At 40.6% G+C, this 19,678-nt stretch overlaps 1 protein-coding gene across 1 annotated transcript in view; it reads right to left on the bottom strand.

The window, feature by feature from the left end:
* The window catches only part of WDR36 (WD repeat domain 36), a 90,731-nt gene that overhangs the window by 11,646 nt on the left and 59,407 nt on the right, over positions 1–19,678 (bottom strand). The window contains exons 16-20 of the mRNA XM_040343300.1: positions 15,994–16,073; positions 14,086–14,193; positions 13,242–13,342; positions 8,112–8,254; positions 5,259–5,375 (exon numbers count right to left, since the gene is read on the bottom strand). Coding sequence (XP_040199234.1) covers positions 5,259–5,375; positions 8,112–8,254; positions 13,242–13,342; positions 14,086–14,193; positions 15,994–16,073 — 549 coding nt within the window. The remainder of the gene's footprint in view (positions 1–5,258; positions 5,376–8,111; positions 8,255–13,241; positions 13,343–14,085; positions 14,194–15,993; positions 16,074–19,678) is intronic.

The following is a 19,678-nucleotide window of genomic DNA, read 5'->3' as shown; positions in this document are numbered from 1 at the left end:
TCGCTAAGTGACTGAGAAGGCCCTTTCTAGGCAAATGCACCCCCACAGAAAAAAAAAAAAAAAAAAAAAACAGGCCAGACATCCCACAGCCCCTTGGTGGGAAAATGGCCCCCCCCCCACAGGTCCACCCCAGCAGCAATAGACAGCAGAGGGAAAGGAGAACAGGAGGAACCTCGAACCCCAGGAATGCGCAGCCATACCAACCCACCTAAAACGGGAGGGACTGTACTTACCCGTCCACGCGAGGACCCACAGACACATTCCTGACAGGAATACAACCTCGTAGGAGGTAGCCGTCGGCCCGGTCCACTGTGAGTGAGACAAACACCACAGTCATATGTGGACCTCGGAGCAGAAGCTCACCGGCCACCCCAGGAGTCATGGGGTATGTCGTGGCAGACCCAGCCACTTTGCAAAGGTGTGCTCACGCTCGCTGGCCGGACTGAGTAGACTACAAGCATCTATAATATCCAGCCTGTCTTTCAGCCAACAGTTGATAGAAGATTCTTTCATGAAAAAAAAGAAAACAACATTTTCCTCAGGGCGCTGGGCCCAAAGGGAGCCATACGTCCTCCTTGCTAGGCAGAAAGAAACTGAGGCGCCATACTGCAGAGAGGAGGGTTATGTCTGGAGGGACCGCCCCCTGGGCGGGACTGTTCAACTCTGTTAATTAAATACATGTTACTTTATCTAATTAGTAATTAAATAACATGTTTCTGCCTAGTCCTCTCCTGTGAACAGGAACATAACCCACTTGTTAAGATTTAAGGAGCTGTGTGCGTCCATGGATGATAAGAGAAATATGCAATTGCTCCCCTACCAACCAACAATAATTCTGGCTCCCACATTCAGGCTACAGTATGTGCTATACAGATTAGTCCTGTCAATTCAAGAAGGTGCGTCCAATAGCAACTCGTAATATATATGTACAAGACTCCTGTCCATAGAATTTTTCTTCCATTCAAACATCACGATCATGAGCAAGACCAAAGAGCTGTCAAAGGACGTCAGGGACAAGATTGTAGACCTGCACAAGGCTGGAATGGGCTACAAGACCATCAGCAAGAAGCTTGGTGAGAAGGAGACAGCTGTTAGAGCGATTATTTGCAAATGGAAGACATACAAAATAACCATCAATTGCCCTCGGTCTGGAGCTCCATGCAAGATTTTGCCTCATGTGGCAAGGATGATCATGAGAAAAGTGATGGATCAGCCCAGAACTACACGGGAGAAGCTTGTGGATGATCAAGGCAGTTGGGACCACAGTCACCAAATAAATCATTGGTAACTAGGGTTGTCCCGATACCACTTTTTTAAGACCAAGTACAAGTACCGATAATTTTTTTCAAATACTCGCCGATTACCGATACATTTTTTTTAAATGTCATGTCAGTGTTTTTTTTTTTACAATTTATGTTTGTTTTACAATGCTTTCTTCTTTTTTTTAGGGGGGGGGGGTGAATGGTGTCAGTGTTTATTTTTTACAAATTCATTTTATATTTATTGCAATTTTTTTTTTAATTTTTAGCACTGTGGGGGGGCTTGGGTGAGATGTCAGGGGTAATCTCACCTTTGAGACAGAGAAAGGGACTAAGGACACAGATTTCCCAGTCCCATTCTCTGCAGCCTCAGCTAAAATGAATGGACAGGAGACAAAGGCCAAAGGCCCATCTCCATTCATAAACATGCATTGTAAACACAGGTTACGATGTTTCAGTTATGTGAATGGACAGAGTCAGTGATAACTAATTCTGTTCATTCAGAACAGGTAGGAGCCGGGTTTAGTGGCTCCTACCTCCGCTCTCCATCCTGACGAGGACAGAGGGAGTGGAGGAGGACATGGAGGGAAAACAGAGCGCAGAGGGCGGACACGCATCATGGAGGGGGAGAGCAGCATCACAGAGGAGGACAAAGAGCATGGATGAGGACAGCAGGATCACGGAGGTTGATCTGAGCGCGGACAGCAGCATCACTCGGGGGGAGAGCAGCATCACGGAAGGGGACACAGGACACAGCATGGAGGACACAGGTATCGGGACACAGAGCATGGAGGACAGCAGGAAAATGGAGGGGGACGCAGCGCGCCGACAGCAGCATCACTCGGGGGGGAGAGCAGCATCACAGAAGGGAACAAGGGACACAGAGCATGGATGAGAACAGCAGGATCACGGAGGGGGACACTGAGCGCGGACAGCAGCATCACTCGGGGGGAGAGCAGCATCATGGAAGGGGACACAGGACACAGCATGGAGGACGACAGCAGGAACACGGAGGGGGAGAGCAGCATACACCCACTCGCAAACTCTGCCCGCCCTATCCGCTCACAAACTCTGCCTGCCCTCTCTGCTCAAAACCTCCCCCGCTGACCAAGTATCGGGTCAGGCATCGGGAGCATTTGTGCGAGTACAAGTACTCGCGCAAATGCTCTGCATTGGTCCTGATACTAGTATCGGGACAAACCTATTGGTAACAATACGCCGCCATGGATTAAAATCCTGCAGTGCTCACAAGGTCCCCCTCCTCAAGAAGGCACATGTACAGGCCCGTCTGAAGTTTGCCAATGAACATCTAAATGATTTAAAGAAGGACTGGGAGAAAGTGCTGTGGTCAGATGGGACCAAAATTTAGCTCTTTGGCATCAACTCGACTCGCCTTGTTTAGAGGAAGAAAAATGCTGACTATGACCACAAGAACATCATCCCTACAGTCAAGCACGGAGGTGGAAACATTCGACTTTTTGGCCATTTCTCTGCTAAAGATACAGGCCAAATTTGTTGCATTGAGGGGCCAATGGACAGGGCCATGCATTGTAAAATCTTGACTGAGAACCTTCCTTTAGAAGATGGGTCTTCCAGCATGACAATGACCCAAAACATACCACTAAGGCAACAAAGGAGTGGCTCAAGAAGCACCACATTAAGGTCATGGAGTGGCCTAACCCATCTTCAGACCTTAATTCAGTAGAAAATGTATGGAGGGAGCCGAAACCTCGAGTTGCCAAGCGACAGCCAAGAAACCTTAAGGATTTAGAGAAGATCTGTAAAGAGTGGACCAAAATCCCTCCCGAGATGTGTGCGAACCTGGTAACCAACTACAAGATATAATAAAATTATAAACAAGCGCGCAACCAAAATTTCAATAAAGTGTCATTATAGAAATCCCTATGTGAAATAGTCAAATCAGTAATGATTGTGCATATAAAAATACGCAATCTTAAGTGATTAATTTATGCAGTCCTAAATTATTTATTTATATTGTCTATTTAGTACATGTTTGTTCCTTTTTTGTATAGCTGTATGCAATTATGCGGGAGAACTCTTTCTTTAAAGAGGGAGCTTTTTCTTGCATACATATATCTATTTTGCTGAAGGATATGCGAGATGTATTTCTGATAGGTCTATTCCGTTAGTTTGATTCAATTTATCCAGTGACTACGGAGGAGAGGTTGAAAAATGTCACTTCCGGTGTCCTGGCTGCCTTTTAAGTATTTAAGTGTGATGTGCTGGCGTGGGAAGTCAGCGTCCGTTCCCAGTTGAAGCCATTTTTGGGGAAACGCATCGGGTGGAGCACCATTTCCTAACTCCATCACGCTCATATTATGCAGCTTTAGGTTTGATCCTTGGCTGATGTGCAAAGGAACTCTTTTTATCGTTGTGCCTTTTATATTATTTTGCTGTGGACACCTGCTGTGAAATTTATTTTTATTTTTTGGTTGTTGTGACACTTGACTGTTTTTTTAAATAAACCTCAAATTTGATATACTTCATTCACCATGAAGACTCTATTGTCCCTTTTTTGCTGAGCCTACTATTCCAAGATCAAGTGCCTGGTAAAGCTGAGTGGATTTTTCCTGTTTTTCCTTCCTGTGTGATGTGATCCGGTCTGATGAACAGCTGAAGGTGATATCCTCATCCAAGACGGAAGCATCCCTCCTCGATCGAGGTAGTCGTTTATCGTGGCCGGCTGATGCACACGCTCTAGAGATCTCTATAACCTGAGGTCCTCTCAGTCCGGTAAGCAGCAGTAATATTACACTCTTTTGGCTAAAAATAAGACCAAGGCTCCTTCCAGATACTCCATTGAATATTGAAGTAGCTATTGGATTAAATCCTAGAAATGTCCTATTTTTATGCTTTGGGACTTTGTTCTTTTTTCACACAATGAACATTTAGCACATCATTTACTTTAAATACATTTGCCTCTTGTTATTCACTGTTTTTTTTGCGTATTTTTATATGCACAATCGTTACTGATTTGACCATTTCACATAGGGATTTCTATAATGACACTTTATTGAAATTTTGGTTGCGCGCTTGTTTATAATTTATTATATCTATTTATATGTTTCTTTGGGCCTTAAGTATTTAGGCTTTCATGAGCAGCAGCACCATTTTTTGTTTGATATTTTTTTCACAATCGTTTGATTTTTCACATTCACTTTTTATTAGGTCAAGCGCAGAGGTCTTTTTTGATAACTACAAGAAACATCTTACCTTTGTGCTTGCCAACAAGGGTCTCTCCACCAAGCAACAAGTCATGTTTTTCTTAGGGATCAAATACTTTTTACTCATTGAGCTTCAACTCAATTTAGAACATTTGTATCAGGTGTTTTTTCTGAATTTGGGGTTGTTATTCTGTTTCTATCATTAAAAATACACCCATGATAAAAAATTATAGACCCTTAATTTCTTTTTAATTGGTCAAACTTAAACTCTGCAGGGGATTATTTTCCCCATTGTATATCACATGAAGTGGCATAAAGAGCAATATCAAATATGGTAATAATTCCTAATTTATCAAGAGAGGGAAGTTTCAGGCATTTAAAACAGACGCACCGCTTAAAAATTATGCTGTTAAACCTTGGTAATGTCACTTCCCCTAAACTCATTTGTACATACCACTTATTATTAGAAGAGATTTTATGCTTTGCATCACTTTGGGGTCAATTTATCATTCTGTAATCACGAAAGCGCTTAAATTCCAAGCTCTTACATAGCACAGGTGTCTGTTGTGTGTAAACCGCAAATTAAATAACTTGCTTGTTTAAACTGGATTTTATAGAAAAATATATAAGTCTGACATACACCAATACAAGTCAACAATCAAATAACCATTACAGGAGAAATGCAGGTGTACTGTTGTGAGAAAGGACAAAGTGATGAATCAAAAGAGAAGTAGGACATTCTCTATAGTAGTCTGAAACACTTTGACTACAGTTGCAAATGGGTAAGAAATCGTAAGTAAATAAAATAACTTACTTGAGGATCTTGCTCCCGGGTCTCAGAACCAAAGCGCGGAACAAGTCCTGGAAGAGTCGGGATAAAAAATGGTGCCGATTTAGGCACCTTCGGAGGCTCTTTGGGTTTGTTCCTTCTCTGAAAGGGAAAAAAAAAAAATAAAAAAAAAAAAATTACTATGCAGATTTTTTTTTTTTTACCAGCGACATTAAATATAAAGTCAACTTCTGTGGGACACTTTTACATATAAAAAATAGTAAAACAAAAAAAATAAGTGTACACCAAATCACATCAGTGCACAATGTTTTGGAGTAAAAAACCCTCTCAAGTGATATCCACTTAAGGATCTCACTTAAGGGTTTTTTACCCTGAAACAGTGTGATTCCCACCACCTGATAAGTGACCACATGTCAGTTGAAGGTTTTTTGTGTTTGTTAATTGCTGTACCTTTAGCCTGGATCCCCTCCCTGTTCAAATGAAAATGTATATGCCGCTTGTAGATGGGCATTGTGGGAAGATGCAGCGCATGCACTTTGATATACTGTTATGCGTTTATATGATGCCCCCTTTCGAAAGTCAAAAAGCCTTTTGGAGTGCTGCCCTTTATTTAGGGTACACTTTCACATATGCCATTATGAATAAACTTAAACTATGTATCCCTCCTTTACAATCAAATTGGACCACCAGCTAACAAAATTGCAGCTCGTTTCTCTCTTCTAAAAACTCCAACACTGAAAATTTCAACTAGTCATCTTTGTTTATGAGAGGGCTGCGGAACTGTGCTTGCCATAATTAACCTTCTCTGTACTGTGCTAGCAAATCTCATCTCAGTAAACCAGACTTGAACATGGGAGACGTTCGATAGGTGTATCTTTCCTTGTGTGATGTCACCAGCTGCGGACAGCTGAACATTTATTTAGGAACACCTTTCCCACTGAACTTTGGCTCACCCTCTGACTTTTGGAGAACTTTCTTGCTTTATGTATTATTACACATGCAAAAGAGTGGGCACATTTATGATTTAAGTGACTGCTAGCGCTGATGTATCTTTTGATGAAGTTTCATGTGATTTTATCATTTTTTACTTTGTATTGCAGACTTGAACATGGCCTAAATAAAAGGGTTAAATATTTACAATACGGACTTCATTGTATGTAAATGAGCCAATCCTGTCCTAACCCAGGAAACAAATGAGAAGTTTTTTTCGTTCAATCCAGCAGGCTGAATAAAAAAAAACAAAAAAACACAAAATCCGCCAGATGGTTTTCCCAGCATGCCTTTTTAACAGAAGCCAGCGGCAAGACCAGTTTTTGTAGAACAGATAGCTGTACACACAGGCCCGAAGTCAGCTGACCATTTTCGGCCCAAGTATACCTTTCTATTGGGACAGATCATAATAATTTTTTTTTTTATGAACCTGTAAAGCATTGCACCCACGATCAGCAGATCGTGGCTGTAATGCCACGGTCCTGCAGACTGCCTGTGTATCTGTTTGCCCATACCTCTGACACAAGCAAGCAGTTACACTTGACAGGTAGCTTAACCACTTCCTGCCAAAAAGGTACGTCATATGCAGTTGCAGGCATCATCCAGATATCATTTTGTTTAGCCGGTGAGACCCTGCACCGTAAAAACACCATAGCGGCAGTTCAAACGCTTAATTGTTCTTACAGGCGGTGGGAGTGTATCACCCCCAGTGCTTCTACTGACTAGTCCCTGCAATAGGCAAGCCGGTGAAGGAATACGCTGATGCCAGAAGTTAGCCATAAAGAAAACGAGGGCCAGATGATCCCCGGCAGTCTCTATGACTCTGAGGCCCAAGCATGACGTTATGACGTCACATTCAGTCCGGCGGAAGTAAACACTTGAAAGGACTTGATAGGAAAGCCAGAGATGGTGTAATTTTTTGATCTCAGGCTTTTCAGCCTGGAGGAGAGATGTGGGGACTTATAAACCCCACATCTCTCCATAAAGAGGACCTGTCACGCACTATTCCTATTACACAGGATGTTAGCATTCCTTGTAATAGGAATAAAAGTGATAAAAAATAAATAAAAAATAACGCATACGTACGTCGCACGCGCATATGTAAATGACGTTTAAACCACGCGTGAGGTATCACCGCGAGCGTTGGAGGAGGTCTTGTGCTAGAATTATTAAAAAAAAATTAAACACCGACTATGGTGATTATTAAGTACCAAAGTTTGGCACCATTCCATGAATGTGTGCAATTTTAAAGCGTGACATGTTGGGTATTTACTCAGCGCAACATCTTTCACATTATACAAAAAAAATTGGGTTAACTTTACGGATTTGTTTAGTTTTTTTTATTCATGAAACAGTTTTTTTTACCCCCAAAAAAAGCTTTGAAAAATTGCTGCACAAAGACCGTGTGGCATAAAAAGTTGCAATGACCGCCATTTTATTCCCTAGTGTCTACAATGTTTGGGGGTTCTAAAGAATTTTTTAGAAAAAAAAACGACGATTGTTAAATGTAGGAGCGAGGTGCCAGAATAGGCCTGGGCTAGAAGTGGTTAATATACTACAACAGCACCATGGTAGTTCATTAAGAACTACAAGCCGAGAGCTGCAAAGAACATGTGAATGGATGACAGCTAGTGTGGAGGGGAGAAGATCCACCCCGATACTTGTCAGATTGTGGTATGGTGGGGAGCTGGAGTCTATGCATATGTAACATGGTACACCCTGAATATGGATGCAACATGTTACAAAAGGTGGACCTATCCTTTGTCGACCTACAGTCCTTCAATTTCTGATCAGTACTAGCAGTACTTGACAAAGTTTGACTCTAAAAACGTAAAACTTTAATAGGCTATATTGGCGCTTTTGACAGACTTAAAAAAAACACAGTACCTTAATGACATCAAGGTTTAGAAGATTTTTCCATCTTGATTCAGATAACAGTGATAAGGTGACCAGCTGCTCTGCTAACTGTTCTGGAGACTCATATTCCATCATATCCTCACTGGAGTCTTCCCTTACTTCAAGTTCATTTTCTTTAGTACAAAGTAGGTGACATTATTATAAATCAAATTCAGGAGGTACAATCAATAGTAAACAGTTACCGTTATGCAGTAAAAAAAAAAAAATGTATATATCTATAGACACACACACACACACACTTTTCCCAAAATGCCTTTTATAGTGGTGTATTATGAAGATACTCCAGAGTTCTCCGGACATTCTATTAGCCCAGTGTTTCTCAATTCCAGTCCTCAGGCCCCCCCAACAGGTCAGGTTTTCAGGATTTCCATTATTTTGCACAGGTGATTTGATCAGTTTCACTGCCTTAGTAATCACCACAGCCTTTTCATCTGAGGGAAATCCTGAAAACCTGACCTGTTGGGGGGGCCTGAGGACTGGAATTGAGAAACACTGTATTAGCCATTTGTCAGTCTGTACATTTTCCGAGAATCCCAAAAGCTTTAAAGTAGAATTCTAGCAAGGCCTACCTATGCTTAAAAAAAAGCTTCCTCCCCCTCCTACCTCTTCTGAATAACCTGTGTAAGAAAGATTTATGTACTTACTCCATTTTAAGGCTGCTCTAGTTACATAATTCCTCATGTCAGCCAACACTGGTTGAAGAGGATAGAGCGGTTGACAATGGCTGGTAATGCTTGGGAGTGGCGGGGTCATGCACAGGCTTCAGTGGCCCAGCCGTTGTCTGCACTCGCTCTTCTCCCCTGCCACTCGCTGGCTGACAGAGGGCAGGTGTATCATGTGACCTGACCAGGGAAGCCTGAAAATATCTAGGTATACAGATCTTTCTTACACAGGTTAGTCAGATTAAGGTTGGGAGAGGAGGGGCATTAAGTGCACTTAAGTTTTGCCAAGAATTCTACTTTAAAGACTTCAAGGTATCTGCTGTTATTTCAAATAAAGTAGTCTCTCTCAAAGTGTAAAAAAATCTCAAATACATATACACCTGCGAAAAGAATGACATATTGGAAGAAAAGAGTTTTATCCTGCTCCAACATATTTTATCCATCTCTAAACTGTTTCCTAGCATGGAGGTCTGAAAAAGGTTTTTGCACACCTGGTCACATTACATTTGTCGTCAATTTCCTAAGTGAAAGAAGCCAACACAACAAAAGTCATGTACCCTTTGACTATTTAAAGTTGAGCTCCAGGTTAGTGCAAATTTTAACATTGTAGTCCCCCCCCCCCCCAATCTCTCCCACACCAAGCACAGCGGATATGTAGCACATAGGTAGCACTGATGTGCTGGATAAAAGGTCATGTGCAAGTAAGCGACCTTAAAATGGATGTAAACCCTCTCCTATACCCAGTGAAGTGAACAGCCTCAGATGATACACAGAGGAAACAAATCTCCCTACATACGTTTTACATGTATATCTGCTGTCTTTCCCTTTCTACACACTTTGGAATGTGCAGATCAAATTAGAAATCTTTCTGTTTCAGCAGTGGGGGGTGGAGTCTGGGGGATACACTAAGAGCTGATTGGAGGAAAGGCACCCCCCCTCCACATAGGCAAAGGAACAAGAACATTTGAAGAGCTGTGCTGTGAATAGACAAGCTCTCTGCTCATCTATGTCCAAGTTTACTCCGACAAATTTCCAGCTGCTTTTATCTCCTGTGTCGGAGAGCTTGTCAGAAGTTATGCCGATAACAGGAGAACAGAGCAGCATAAAGACACAAGACTTAGAGGGACAAATAAACACTACAGATATATGTGCCAAGGTCAGATTTCATGAATGGGGTTAACAACCACGTTAATATCTACAGTGGGCAGAAAGTCTCCCAGGTAAAGGGAAACCATGATGGACCAGGTCCCTACACAATTTTGAAACCCAAAGTAATCTGGCAAATGGAGATCCAGAATGAGGGGATGCCTCCTTTAGCCTTGGGGAAGGTAAACAAGTCTGAATAGAAAACCTGGAACCTTTCATATTCTGTGACAGCAGCCATGACTTCCAGAGAAAAAAGCTGCTCATCAGCAGTTTTACCCACTGGAGTTCACTTGATTTTCTGGGGTAAAGTTGCACTTTTACAACCCCCTGTGACTTTCCTGGTGTGGGAAGAAAAGGCATCCTCTTGATAAGAATTCCCTTCATTTATGTGCCATAAGCAGACTGATCCTGGATATATGGGCCAGAGTACCCGCTAGCTTGATAAAACAAGGATCCACAGGGTTTATGAAAATCGGTCACGTCTTTAACAAGCATCGTCAAGGTTTTCCTCAGACATATGGCCATGTCTAGAAACTTCTCTCAAGTTTTCCAAAGCCTTGTAAAAAAGCTGTGTGCCCAGGCCATTGCAGAAGTAGGACACGCCACAAAAAACGGTCAACAGAACCATCAATAATAAAACAATGTAAACACATATACAGGTGAAACTCGAAAATTTTGAATATCGTGCAAAAGTTAAATTTCACTAATGAATATCAGGGTGGGTGTAGTAGCGCTTGCCCAATAAAATTACCTAATAGAAATATATGACAATCCGAAATATGTGAAGGTAAAAAACATCAATCCACCACCGACTGTGGGTCTAAAAGTGTTCCACTCAAAATAGTGTCCAAAGGATGACCACCCAACATTTGAGAATCAAATGTGGTAAGTCATAAGAGTGGTAAATAATAATAAATAAAGAAACAACAATTATGCCAATCACAGCACAATGTAAATAATTAAGAACAGTGATCACAATAAAGGAAGATAGTGACATCCAAAAAGTGCTTCAATCAAAAAGTGCATGGTGCAACATGATTCAATAAAAATATCCACAAAATAGTCCACAAAATAGTCCAAAAAAGATAGCATGCACAAGTGGGCATGAACAAAATAAATAAATAATGTGCAGATCACAAGAAAATCAGATAATGATCAATAATAATAGTGCAGTGTTTCAGAAAAGTGTCCAGTGCACAATCCGTGCCAAAGAAAAATGTTCTTTTAAAAGATCTTTCGATCAATAAAAATAAATAAATAAATCAGTGAAAATGTAATAAATATAAAAGTGCAATTAGTGCTCCAAAGAATCCATTAAAAAACTTGAGTGGTTGATGCTGAACGTGCAATCGTGCTTGTATAGAATCACCTTCAGGCTCCCCACAGTGTCTGGAGAATAGTGTGTTCCAGCCCCTTACCTTTGGAGGGCTTATAATAAAGCCTCTATGTAAATATTCCCAAATACGGCGGCTTGCTGGTCCACTCCCATACAACACAGCTCATGGGTTAAAGATGTGTGCCTCTCCATTCTTCATCCATACTCTGGGACCTTGGTTTGCAAATTAGATGCAAAATTTGCTCTCATCAGAACAGAGGACTTTGGACCACAGAGCAACAGACCAGGTCTGTTTTTCTTTAGCCCAGGTGAGACGCTTCTGACAACGTTTTTTGTTCAGGAGTGGCTTGACAAGAGGAATACGACATTTGAAGCCCATGTCCAGGATCCGTCTGTGTGTGGTGGCTCTTGATGCACCGACTCCAGCCTCAGTTTACTTCTTGTGAAAGTACCCAACACTTTTGAATGGCCTTTTCCTTACAATCTTCTCCAGGCTGCGGTCATCCCTGCTGCTTTTGCACCCTTTTCTTCTACACTTTTCCCTGCCACATAACTTTCTATTAATGTGCTTTGATACAGCACTTTGGGAACATCCAACCTGTTTTGCAATTACCCTTTGAGGCTTTCCCTCCTTATGGAGGGTGTCAATGATGGTTTTCTGCACAACTGTCAGGTCAGCAGTCTTTCCCATGATTGTGATTCCTACTGAACCAGACAGACCATTTAAAGGCTCACAAACCCTTTGCAGGTTTTATGGCTTAATTAGCTGATTAGAGTGGGACACTGAACCTAGAATATTGCACCTTTTCACCATATTCTAATTTTCCTGAGATTGCAAATTTTGGGTTTTCATGAGCTGTAAGCCATAATCACCACAATTATGACAAATCATGGCTTGAACCATCTTGCTTTGCATGTAACGAGTCTCTCATATATATATTAGTTTCACCTTTTAAGTTGCATTAGTGAAATAAATGAACTTTTGCACGATATTGAAATTTTTTCGAGTTTCACCTGTATATCACAGAGCTGGTAGGAATTGGTAGGTTTAGGTTGTATCAAGTGTAAATCCAACCATGACTGAAGAGGTTATTGAATAATAGGTGGTGTAGCCGTAAAGAGATCTTCAAGCCAGCCTGAATTTTTTGGACAACCTCTGTTACTGTAAGTGGCTTGGTGAAAGGTAGAGCGGCATTCACTAGGTGCTTCCAAAAATGAAAAGAGGGAAGAGAAGGCTTTTCCAATGTAACGTAATAGATTTTCCAGTGTAAAACAATAGGGGGGCAAGGAGTGTCCGTTGCGCATTTGTAGAGACCAAATCTTACACTAAGCCTAGTATCCAAATTCTGGGAGGCAGAAAGGGTGGTATGAGCAAGTGTGTTTATAACATTTATGATGCTATGCCAATATTGAGTGATGGCTAAACAAGTTCAGAAGACATGTGAAAAGTCCATCAAAGAGTGATTGCACCACCAAGCAGGAGGAAGAGTTTACTGGGCTAACCTTGTGAAGCCTGTATGGTTTAAAATAAGCACAATGAGCTATTTGAAATTGAATTAGGTGATTTCTAATGGAGACAAGTTGTTTGAACAGCCTTTCCCAGATCTCTTCCCAGTCCTCCTGGTCCAGTTTAGGGACATCCTCTCTGCCATTTTGGATATGGCCAGGTCTATGATCAGTATAGCCCACTTCTGCAGAAACCTTTTTCAATAAGATATCGTACCCTGAAAGTGGTGACCCTGTGCACGGCCGACGCAGGCTGCTTTGGGTTTAGACAAATGCACACTGCATCAATAAAAATAGAAATCGTATCAATTCGTTTATGGAATATCAGCAGCTTGAATATCCTCAAAAGTCCTCTGAACTGGACGAGTCGAGTCCTCTTCATGGTGGCTCTGGACCATGTACTTTAGTAGTATAAACTATATAAATATATATTTTGAAAAATACACTTGCCTTCAATTTCAACAGTTGCTCCAGGAAGCATAACCACAATAGGCTCATAATCTGATGGAAGTGGGCGTAACGAGATCAGGGAAAAGAGAGATTTGTTTGACCTGTAGATAATGAAGAAACAGTCAGGTAAAAGCACTCAGATTGCAGGATTATTTTAACCAAAGCTAAAGTAAGCAGTTATATAGCTTAGAGCACACCAAGATCAGTCTACATCACAACAGACCTACTCTATGTTCATGTGTACTTGCACTTAATTCTAACAGAAAAAAAAAAATTGGAGCCCCTTGCCCCCTTTTTAGCCTACTATTTGAAGAATACAAATAGCTGCAATAAACTGAAAACATATGTCATGGGGGGGGGACGGGACCGCAGGGGCGGGTCCTGTACAGGGAGGATCAGAGGATTAGGCAAGTATATATCTCCCGTCTCCAATCCCCTAGATAAAAACGAGCAGTTAAACCTTGCAGTGCGGGCACAGCCCCACTGCAAGGGAATTTGTTTGCCCGGAGTTGGGGTCTAAACAAAGAAAGTTTTTGAATTTAGGTCCACTTTTGATGCAGAGACTGGTTTTAAAGACAACACAACACATACAAGGCCAGCAGTAAGATAGCCCCATATAGACTGCTGCTATTGCGCACATCTGAGAAGATTACACCTGAAAAGTTTGGAAAACAACATTTATGGCAAAATGTGCTCTTGGCACTAAAAGCGGTCACAGCTAAATCCAAGGTAAACATTTAAGGCCACCTAAACCTTATGAAGTATCCATATTTATACAATACAAATAGCAGTGAGTATTTTATACAGAGGGGATCCATATTTCATGAGCGGATATAGGACATACCACAAGTAAATACCAAGGTCATCCACATGAGCAGTGGATAAGAAATCTCCAGTGGGGGACATTGTTAGGCTGACAACAGCTGAATCCAGCAGGAAACAGTCAATGAGGCTGGAAAGAAAACACAAGAAAATGATATGCAAGAAATCATCTTTACTCAAAAGGCTTCTAATTTTCATTACAGGTGCACCAATGTCAGTAGTGGAATCTGTAAAATCTGCGCTTACAGTTTGAAATGGCATCCGGTTTTTAACAGCTTGCCACTGTTTTGTTTAAGGATTATTATTGCAAAATGATACATTTTATGATTTAAGATTTAATAAATAATGCACCAGTAACAGTACATTCATTTTAATATTAAAACTGAGGTGGCTGCTTTGGCTACTGGCATTCTGCGCACCACAAGATTTCATATCACACCACAGCCAAAATAATTAATATGGCCCATTACCCTCAACTTCAACCTAAGTCTTTAACTGAGGGGCTGCATTTTGCACTGTAATAAATGGGTATGAGTGGGTGTGCGTTATAATGCACTTCAATTCATGTTGAATGCCATACTAATGCACATATAGGGCAAGACAAAATGCACCACTGTATAAGTACGCTACAATTCACAGATGCAAATACTGCGTTGTGGTGTACCGCACTGGAAAAAATAGCGCAGATTTATTGACATGTTGGAGGGCATGCATGCAATGGCATTAAAATGAAACCTTACAGTGAACCTGGTTTAAATAATAAGTTAGCAAGGGCACTGTAGTTCCTATTTTAGTCTTCAAATCAACCCCTTTGACTCTATGGAGCCTTCCTTGGATCCTAGGCCCAGGGTGTACATAGGGCCTCAACTTCTATCAGAAACTAGTCTTGTTAATTTCCAAAATGTTAATGGGTCCCAGATGTTATATGTGACAGCAGAATGAGAACGCATGGAGCTTAGTGCCAGAAAAGGGCAGAGCTTGATTTCTACTTCGGATAAATTTAAGGCCCAATGTACATCCTGGCCCTGGGATCGAATAATGGCACACACAGGAATAGATCTGAAGTGCTTTCTGCATTGTTGCTACATTGAATAATATTTTAGGCCTAGTCACTACACTCAAACCAATTTTTTACTCTAATCAAATCATTGTTTATCTTCCAATTTATTCATAAATCTTTTACAAATATTACAACACTAATATTATACTATTATCACATTATAGGTATAAAAAAAAAAAAAATTCTAAAACTTGGACGGTGAAGCCCAATGAAGTTGCTACAGATTGAGGCTTCAAATACAAGCTTCCCCGCCCTAGGCATGCAAATAGCTTTGGAATTCTATGTCCAGAATTGGGCTAAGCAAACCAAGAGAACCAGTTATTAAAAATGTGATTAGAAGGCAGAGAGAAAAAAAAAAAAAAGACAAATATTACACAAGCTGGATTCCAGAAGGTGGCTCCATTTAACTGAAATTACTCCTCTTGAAGTTAGTAATGTTAATTTTTCTAGGAACATTAATAAACTCAAATTCCAATGTGCAGACAGACACCCACTCTTTACAAACATTATATTAATTGACGCAAGAAGTAAGAAAACCTTAAACCAAGACCGAGAACAAATTTTCCAGAGGGGAAGTAAAACTGTGCCATTCAAAAGTGATTACTTGGGACTTTATTTCTTAATAAAAAAGTTACATTTATGGAAGTGGCTGCAGCTAATACAGGCAAAGAAGTGTATATGAAATTATTAAAAGGAAACTACACACCTAGTCTATGTTTTATCAAAGATGCAAGTAAAGATAGAAATAGCCCGTAGGTATGCATGTATTATGCAAGCCATTACAGAACCAGAGTCTGCTCTGTGTTGAACATTATGCTGCCCAAAAACGCACTAGTATCCATTACTTTGTGACAGCCCAACATGCCTTACCATCCAGATGGAAAGTCCCAGACTTTGATTGTACAGTCCATAGATGCAGTCATTAGCCATCGGCCATCAGGGCTATAAGTCTGCAAATAAAAAAAAACACACATTATAAAGTACAAAAAAAAAATATACATTTTTACTTCCCGATATATCTTTAAAGGATCACTAAAGGAATTTTTTTATTTTGCTGAAATTACTGTTTACAGGGTATAGAGACATAAAAGTTAACGGATTCCTTTTAAAAATGATTAAAAATAGATTAAATTCAATCATATAATGTGCCTGTAGTTTCACTTTCGTTTTTAAACTGGTTTCATGTTTATGTGAAGTAAAGAGACACACAGAACAAAAACAAACAAATCCAGGGCAGTGTTTTGTTTTTAAAATGAACCGGATTGGTTCTGTTAAGTTTTAGACACACAGTAATGACAGCTTAGACCATCGTGAAAAGCTCCCAGTAATGTGGTTATAAGGAGCCAAACAACCAGGAAGTGTGGAGATCAGAGCAGTTTTACAGCAACATCAAAGCAAAAACGAGCAATAAGGACATGAAACCAGTACTGCAGTAAGGTAAAGGAAGCTATTTAGCTAAAAAAAAAAATATTCCTTTAGTGATCCTTTAAGCTTAGTTCCCATAAGATGAGTTGAAGTCAGGTTTGCATTAAAGGAGTTGTAAAAGGAAAAAAAAAATGTTTGCTGAAATGACTGTTTACAGGGTATAGAGACATAATAGTTAACCGATTCCTTTTAAAAATGATTAAAAATAGATAAAAATCAATCATATATTGTGCCTGCAGTTTCAGTTTCGCTTTTCATCTAGTTTCATGCTTCTGTGAAGGACAGAGACACAGAGCCAATACAGGGCAGTGTTTGTTTTTAAAATGAAACAGATTGGTTCTGAGGGGTTTTAGACACACAGTAATCACACCTTCTTGATTAGAGACCACAGAGAAAAGCTCCCAGTACTTTTTTCATAAGGAAACAACCAAGAAGTGTGCAGAACAGAGAAGGATTACAGCAAAAACTAACAATGAGGACATGAAACCAGGACTGCATTAGGGTAAAGGAAGCTATTTAGCTTAAAAAAAAAAAAAAAAAAACAAACAAAAAAATTCCCTTAGTGACCCTTTAAGAGGGCTAGCTAAATAAGTTGCTGGTAAAAAGATATTTAGTCAGGCGGCTTACAGGAAGAAGAGATCCAAAGATGGGTGCCAAAAGCGTGGTGATGCTCACTAGCAGTTCAAACAGCAGACAACAGACCAAGCAGGGAGACAGTGTTAAGAACTTCCATGAAAAAAGGTTTTAAAAGACCTTTTTAATATGCACTCATGAAGTACATGGATTTGGCTGGATAACAACAGCATTTACTGAACCAGTTAAGCAGATCAAAGATTACTTCAATTTATTTCCTGAAAGAAAAATGGCTCGGGAATGCCTCCCGCAGCGCTATTGTGTTCTTTGGGCAGGGGGGTGCGGGGAGCCTTCGAAACCAGCAGTACACAAGGACTACTGCTAGCAGCTAAAGCCGCCAGCAGTAATTGAATTTAAAAAAAAAATAGGCCAGTCCATACATGGATTGAATCTCGGCGGGTCCCTGCTAAACATCGATCCACTCCCGAGCCTGTTGTCGGCATCCATTGCCGCCGAGTACAGGACTCGCCGCCGCCCCCCCATTCATATATATATATATATATATATATATATATATATATATATATATATATATATATATATATATATATATATATATATATATATATATATATATACACACATATATACACACACACACACACACACACACACACACACACACACATATAATATATATATATATATATATATATATATACACACACACACACACAAAAATAAGTAAAAAAAAAAAAAAACACCCCTGTCCCCGGTAGCTCACGCTCAGAAGCGAACGCACACGTAAATAATATTGGTTCTCTGCAGGGACTGGTTCGATGGAAAGAAAGTCTATAGTGCTTCCAAAATAGGCATAAGTCTGCTACACATGGAGTATTCCTATCACCACCGTGATTTCACAGCACACTTCACTCTTCCGTGAGAGCCCACCACCAGTTAATACAAGCAGCTTACCATATAGGCTGCATAAAACAGCAGTCAGCTATAACCCAGCCGCGGCCTTTGGGGAGAGATCTCACTCCCTGGATCAGAATCCACACCTTAGCTCAGCAGACGTGACAGCACACCAACGTACGATCATGTATAAAAATGGCAAATATAGTGTAATTCTGCAAAGGACTTTTAATTAAAATAGACAAAAAAATTACTCACATTTTCAAAGAAATAAGCAAGCATTTAAAAGTGTTTGTTGCCGGCCGGCGAACGCATGAACAGAGCCCTTCTTCCTGAACGTGATGACGTCAATGCACGTCCTCCCAGACGCGTTTCGACATTGGACGTTGTCAATGGGATAGGGCGTTGCAGTGAATCATCTGTTATATGGGCTCAGACCTCGCCATGAGGTGTAAGCAAGATACTGAAGACGCCATCTTAGTTGAGGGCAAACGGCCAATACTCAACCATAGTTAATATCCGAACATATCGAAATGATACTAAAAAAAACGACGGAACTCTTACTGTACGGCGGACAAGCACTACCGCTCATACGAGTATACGTGTAGAGCAGAACATTAATTCACAAAAAGGGGGTCACTTCCACTTTAAGTTTGAAGCCAGTCAGAAATACACTATCTTGATCTAAGTATCAGAATAGTGGGTGAAAAGTTTGACTTCTACCTACTTTAAGGAGACTGATATAAAATTATTTTATCCCAACTGACAGCTGCCATTACAGACCTTGGATTACTGGAGTACCCAAGAGCCAGTACTTAAGACTCAGGAGGAATTGTAGTGATACTGGAAACTTCCTGAGTCAGGTCGAGGTCTTGACGGGTAGATTTTTGGAGAAAGGGTACCCAGTAAAATCTTTGAAGGAGGTTAGAGATGAGGTTTTAAACACTAACAGAGAAGGTTCCAGCACAAGGTGAACAATTTCCAATAGGGGTTCCTTTCATCACGACATACTCGGTCCAGCATAAGAATATAAAACATCTTATTAACAAACACTGGCATCTGGCGCTAAATGATAATGTATTAAAAGAGGTTCTTTCTGAGAAACCTAGAGTTATCTTCTGAGGGGCACAACCTCTGAGATCTCAGATAGCGGTCAATGTCCTAAACCCCCCTACAGGAGGTCTTGGATTTTTTGAACAGTTAACGGGTTACTACAAATGTAGAAGATGTAGAGTTTGCTCTTTGAATTCTTGTGCTTAGAGACGCATTACCACCTTCACAGGACAGGAACACACTATAAAACCCTGCATTACATGCGCCTCTACAGGGGTGGTTTACCTGTTGCAGTGCCCATGTGGCCTGCAATATGTAGGACAGATCAAACGGGCCTTACAAGTCCGGGTCAATGAACATATTACCAATATACTTACTGGCTTTAAAAATCACTCCGTCTCCAAACATTACCTTCTCAAACATGATAAAAATCCATCAAAACACTTTGTTTCTGGGGATTGATACATTTAAACCCAACTGGAGGGGAAGTCACTTGGTTAGATCCATCTCTAAAATAGAGATGAGTTGGATATATCGCCTGAAAACGTATGCCCCATACGGTTTGAACATCGAAACACGTTCATTAATA

The sequence above is a fragment of the Rana temporaria genome, chromosome 1, assembly GCF_905171775.1.
Source record: "Rana temporaria chromosome 1, aRanTem1.1, whole genome shotgun sequence".
NCBI lineage: Eukaryota > Metazoa > Chordata > Amphibia > Anura > Ranidae > Rana > Rana temporaria.
The sequence above is the reverse complement of the archived record's forward strand: the minus strand, read 5'-3'. Positions and strand labels throughout refer to the sequence as shown.